Raw genomic sequence first — 5,000 nt, 5'->3', positions numbered from 1 at the left:
TCCTACAGACAGTGTTAGGTACACCACCTCGTACACCGACATGGTCAGCTCCTACAGACAGTGTTAGGTACACCACCTCGTACACCAACATGGTCAGCTCCTACAGACAGTGTTGGGTACACCAACATGGTCAGCTCCTACAGACAGTGTTGGGTACACCAACATGGTCAGCTCTTACAGACAGTGTTAGGTACACCACCTCGTACACCAACATGGTCAGCTCCTACAGACAGTGTTGGGTACACCGACATGGTCAGCTCCTACAGACAGTGTTAGGTACACCACCTCGTACACCAACATGGTCAGCTCCTACAGACAGTGTTGGGTATACCGACATGGTCAGCTCCTACAGACAGTGTTGGGTACACCACCTCGTACACCAACATGGTCAGCTCCTACAGACAGTGTTAGGTACACCACCTCGTACACCGACATGGTCAGCTCCTACAGACAGTGTTAGGTACACCACCTCGTACACCGACATGGTCAGCTCCTACAGACAGTGTTAGGTACACCACCTCGTACACCAACATGGTCAGCTCCTACAGACAGTGTTGGGTATACCGGCATGGTCAGCTCCTACAGACAGTGTTGGGTACACCACCTCGTACACCGACATGGTCAGCTCCTACAGACAGTGTTGGGTACACCACCTCGTACACCGACATGGTCAGCTCCTACAGACAGTGTTAGGTACACCACCTCGTACACCGACATGGTCAGCTCCTACAGACAGTGTTGGGTACACCAACATGGTCAGCTCCTACAGACAGTGTTAGGTACACCACCTCGTACACCGACATGGTCAGCTCCTACAGACAGTGTTAGGTACACCACCTCGTACACCAACATGGTCAGCTCCTACAGACAGTGTTAGGTACACCACCTCGTACACCAACATGGTCAGCTCCTACAGACAGTGTTAGGTACACCGACATGGTCAGCTCCTACAGACAGTGTTAGGTACACCAACACGGTCAGCTCCTACAGACAGTGTTAGGTACATAAGCTCGTACACCGACATGGTCAGCTCCTACAGACAGTGTTAGGTACACCACCTCGTACACCGACATGGTCACCTCCTACAGACAGTGTTAGGTACACCACCTCGTACACCAACATGGTCAGCTCCTACAGACAGTGTTAGGTACATAAGCTCGTACACCGACATGGTCAGCTCCTACAGACAGTGTTGGGTACACCACCTCGTACACCAACATGGTCAGCTCCTACAGACAGTGTTGGGTATACCGACATGGTCAGCTCCTACAGACAGTGTTAGGTACACCACCTCGTACACCGACATGGTCAGCTCATACAGACAGTGTAATGGTGGGGGGATCCATGGCCCCATCCTGCCTGGTGTCAACGGTACAGACTGGAGGTGTAATGGTGGGGGGATCCATGGCCCCATCCTGCCTGGTGTCAACGGTACAGACTGGCGGTGTAATGGTGGGGGGATCCATGGCCCCATCCTGCCTGGTGTCAACGGTACAGACTGGAGGTGTAATGGTGGGGGGATCCATGGCCCCATCCTGCCTGGTGTCAATGGTACAGACTGGGGGTGGGGGTGTAATGGTGGGGGGATCCATGGCCCCATCCTGCCTGGTGTCAATGGTACAGACTGGGGGTGGGGGGAATGTCTTCCTGTCACACGTTAGCAACGATTCCACACCCCAAAGAATTTAGGCTGTTCTGGCGGCAAAGGGGGGTCTGACCTGGTACTAGATGGATATACCTAATAATCTGTACATATGAGTGTATATATGACTGTATGTTTACACAGGCAGCCCAATTCTGATCTTTTGACCTTTTATTGGCAAAAAATCTGATCTGACTGGTCAAAATAAAAATACAAAAAAGACTAATTAGTGTCAAAAGATCAGAACTGACTGCCTGTTTAAACAGCCTGTATTCATCGGACCACATCGTGTATACGAGCACCAGGTGATGTGTAATATCATTTAGTTTGAATTGTATCTGACACCTACCCCTTGCCCTCCTCTCTCCCCATCTCCTTCTCTCCCTCACCTCCTCTCATTTCCTCCCTCACCTCCTCTCCTATCCTCCCTCATCTCCTTTCCTCTCTCCCCATCTCCTTTCCTCCCTCACCTCCTCTCATTTCCTTCCTCACCTCCTCTCATTTCCTCCCTCACCTCCTCTCTCACCTCCTTTCCTCTCTCCCCATCTCCTTTCCTCCCTCACCTCCTCTCATTTCCTCCCTCACCTCCTCTCATTTCCTCCCTCCCTCACCTCCTCTTCTTTCCTTTCCTTTCCTCTCTCACCTCTCCTTTCCTTCCTCACCTCCACTACTTTCCTCTCTCACCTCTCCTTTCCTTCCTCACCTCCACTACTTTCCTCTCACCTCTCCTATCCTCCCTCACCTCACCTCCTTTCCTTCCTCACCTCCACTCCTTTCCTCCCTCACCTCCACTCCTTTCCTCCCTCACCTCCACTCCTTTCCTCCCTCACCTCCTTTCCTTCCTCACCTCCACTCCTTTCCTCCCTCACCTCCTTTCCTTCCTCACCTCCACTCCTTTCCTCCCTCACCTCCACTCCTTTCCTTCCTCACCTCCACTCCTTTCCTTCCTCACCTCCACTCCTTTCCTTCCTCACCTCCACTCCTTTCCTCCCTCACCTCCACTCCTTTCCTCGCTCACCTCTCCTTTCCTCCCTTACCTCTCCTTTCCTTCCTCACCTCCTCTCATTTCCTTCCTCACCTCCTCTCATTTCCTTCCTCACCTCCTCTCATTTCCTCCCTCACCTCCTCTCTCACCTCCTTTCCTCTCACCTCTCCTATCCTCCCTCACCTCAACTCCTTTCCTTCCTCACCTCCACTCCTTTCCTCCCTCTCCTCCACTCCTTTCCTCCCTCACCTCCACTCCTTTCCTCCCTCACCACTCCTTTCCTTCCTCACCTCCACTCCTTTCTTTCCTCACCTCCACTTCTTTCCTCCCTCACCTCTCCTTTCCTTCCTCACCTCCACTCCTTTCCTCCCTCACCTCTCCTTTCCTCCCTCACCTCCACTCCTTTCCTTCCTCACCTCCACTCCTTCCTTCCCTGCCTCACCTCTCCCTCTCTCTTTCTCTCATCTCCACTCCTTCTCTCCCCGTCTCTTCTCACTCCCCTTCTCCTCTCTCTCCCCATCTCATTTTTTCCTCCTCTCCCCCTCTCTCTCTCTCTCTCTCTCTCTCTCCCTCCCTCTCTCTCTCTCTCCATTCGTCAGTTGGAATCTCTCAAGAGGAAACGCCTGGTCTGAGAAGAGGAGGACAGAGGGACTGGAGAGTTGGCTGGAGTACTGTTATGTTACTCACACACACACACACAGCCAATCACCTTCAACATCTTCCTGCCGCTCCTCTGCTCCTCTCTGCCTCCTCCACTAATGCTCTTCATTTTACTTTGTATTGTCATTCATTCAATCAGTTAGGAAGAAGAACCCGTTTGAATAAAACAGGCCTGCCTCCCAAATGGCACCCTATTCCCTATATAGTGCACTACTTTAGACCTGGGCCCATAGGGACTAATATAGGGAATAGGGCACCATTGAGATACACGGCAGAATGGGATCCTGTGGGATTGTTAGTGACATGAAGACAGAATGCAGGGCAGGACAGAGAAAGGCTTATTTGCACTTGAAAACAAAAATACTACCGATTATTACCAAAACCCTGCCGCCTTCACTATAGTCTTTAAAGTCCTTCAATGGCTCTCTCTCTCTCTCTCTGTTCAGAGTGGTGTGTGTAACTCCTGGTCTCCGCATTGTGAGTGCGTGCGTGCGTGCGTGCGTGCGTGCGTGCGTGCGTGCGTGCGTGCGATGTTAATGAGCTTAATCTAATCTGTCTGCTCCACTATTCTCAGATTACTGTAATATGACCCGTTTGGTGCCGTGTGATATGGGGACTACACGGAAACGGGAACTATATCCCATAATGAGGGATTAGCTAACACTGGTGTCGCCATGGAGACGTCTCATTCAGGGAAGTGAGGAGAGGAGGTACCCCAGGGGTTAAATTGAAGAGGACAGGATTAGAATTCGTGCAGAACAGACCAGTAGCTGTAAAACCCACGGGATTATCTTTGAACTGGGATAGAGGTTCTCTATTCATTGTAATGCTATGGTACGGAGTCTGGGAGCCCGTTTAAAAGGACCCTTCTTATAGGACCATATTTAGCCTATTGTGATGTCATCAATTAGGCTTGCGTCATGTCACTATGACGTCATCAGTTAGAATGTTCAAAGGACTGCGTCATCACCACATTGTGAAGTCATCAGTTAGAGGGTGTGGTCCTCTGTTCAGACGTTGCTGACGCCAGATCTTACGTCGCCTGGATAAAGCACGATGAGTAAACTGTCACTATAACCTGAATCAGAACCTGAAGCAGATACAGTATGTGACTTCACCCGTGTCCAAGCTGGCCTGATGTCGGCCCCAAATCCTACAGGGATCCTCTAAGAATGAGAAGAAGAGGCTTCAGTGCACTTCCTGTTCCTCGTTCCGAATGTCATGGGCAGGAAATGCGCGTTTTACTTACTGACTTCCAGACAGGCAGAGAGAGGGACAGATGGGCAGAGAGAAGGGCAGACAGACAGGCAGAGAGAGGGACAGACGGGCAGAGAGAGGGGCAGACAGACAGGCAGAGCTTGTCAGAGGGGACACTGTTTAGTCAGTGTGGTTTGGTCGTGGTGGGCCGGGGACCACAGCTGCCAATAGTGTTGAAGTCAGACCCTTTTCTCAGATTTTGGGTAGAGAAAGGAGGTCTCCTCCTCTACACCTCTATAGACCCAGGCACCCTGAGGTCTCCTCCTCTACCCCTCTATAGACCCAGACACCCTGAGGTCTCCTCCTCTACCCCTCTATAGACCCAGACACCCTGAGGTCTCCTCCTCTACACCTCTATAGACCCAGACACCCTGAGGTTTCCTCCTCTACCCCTCTATATACCCAGACACCCTGGGGTCTCCTCTACCCCTCTATAGACCCAGACACCCTGAGGTC

The 5,000-nt window shown here is 51.6% G+C and overlaps 1 protein-coding gene across 2 annotated transcripts in view; it reads left to right on the top strand.

The window, feature by feature from the left end:
• Nucleotides 1-4,898, top strand: part of LOC139424307 (coiled-coil and C2 domain-containing protein 1A-like) — a 47,535-nt gene extending 42,637 nt beyond the window's left edge. Inside the window, exons 24-25 of one of the 2 annotated variants that reach the window (XM_071176011.1) lie at nucleotides 3,227-3,295; nucleotides 3,862-4,898. In XM_071176011.1, the coding sequence (XP_071032112.1) occupies nucleotides 3,227-3,259 (33 nt within the window). In that variant the 3' untranslated portion in view covers nucleotides 3,260-3,295; nucleotides 3,862-4,898. Of the gene's footprint in view, nucleotides 1-3,226; nucleotides 3,371-3,861 lie in introns of those variants that run through there. The other variant, XM_071176012.1, reaches the window with a different exon arrangement.
• Nucleotides 4,899-5,000: the final 102 nt, after the last annotated feature.

The sequence above is a fragment of the Oncorhynchus clarkii genome, chromosome 13 (assembly GCF_045791955.1).
Source record: "Oncorhynchus clarkii lewisi isolate Uvic-CL-2024 chromosome 13, UVic_Ocla_1.0, whole genome shotgun sequence".
Lineage (NCBI taxonomy): Eukaryota > Metazoa > Chordata > Actinopteri > Salmoniformes > Salmonidae > Oncorhynchus > Oncorhynchus clarkii.
This window is presented reverse-complemented; position numbering and strand designations above follow the sequence as displayed.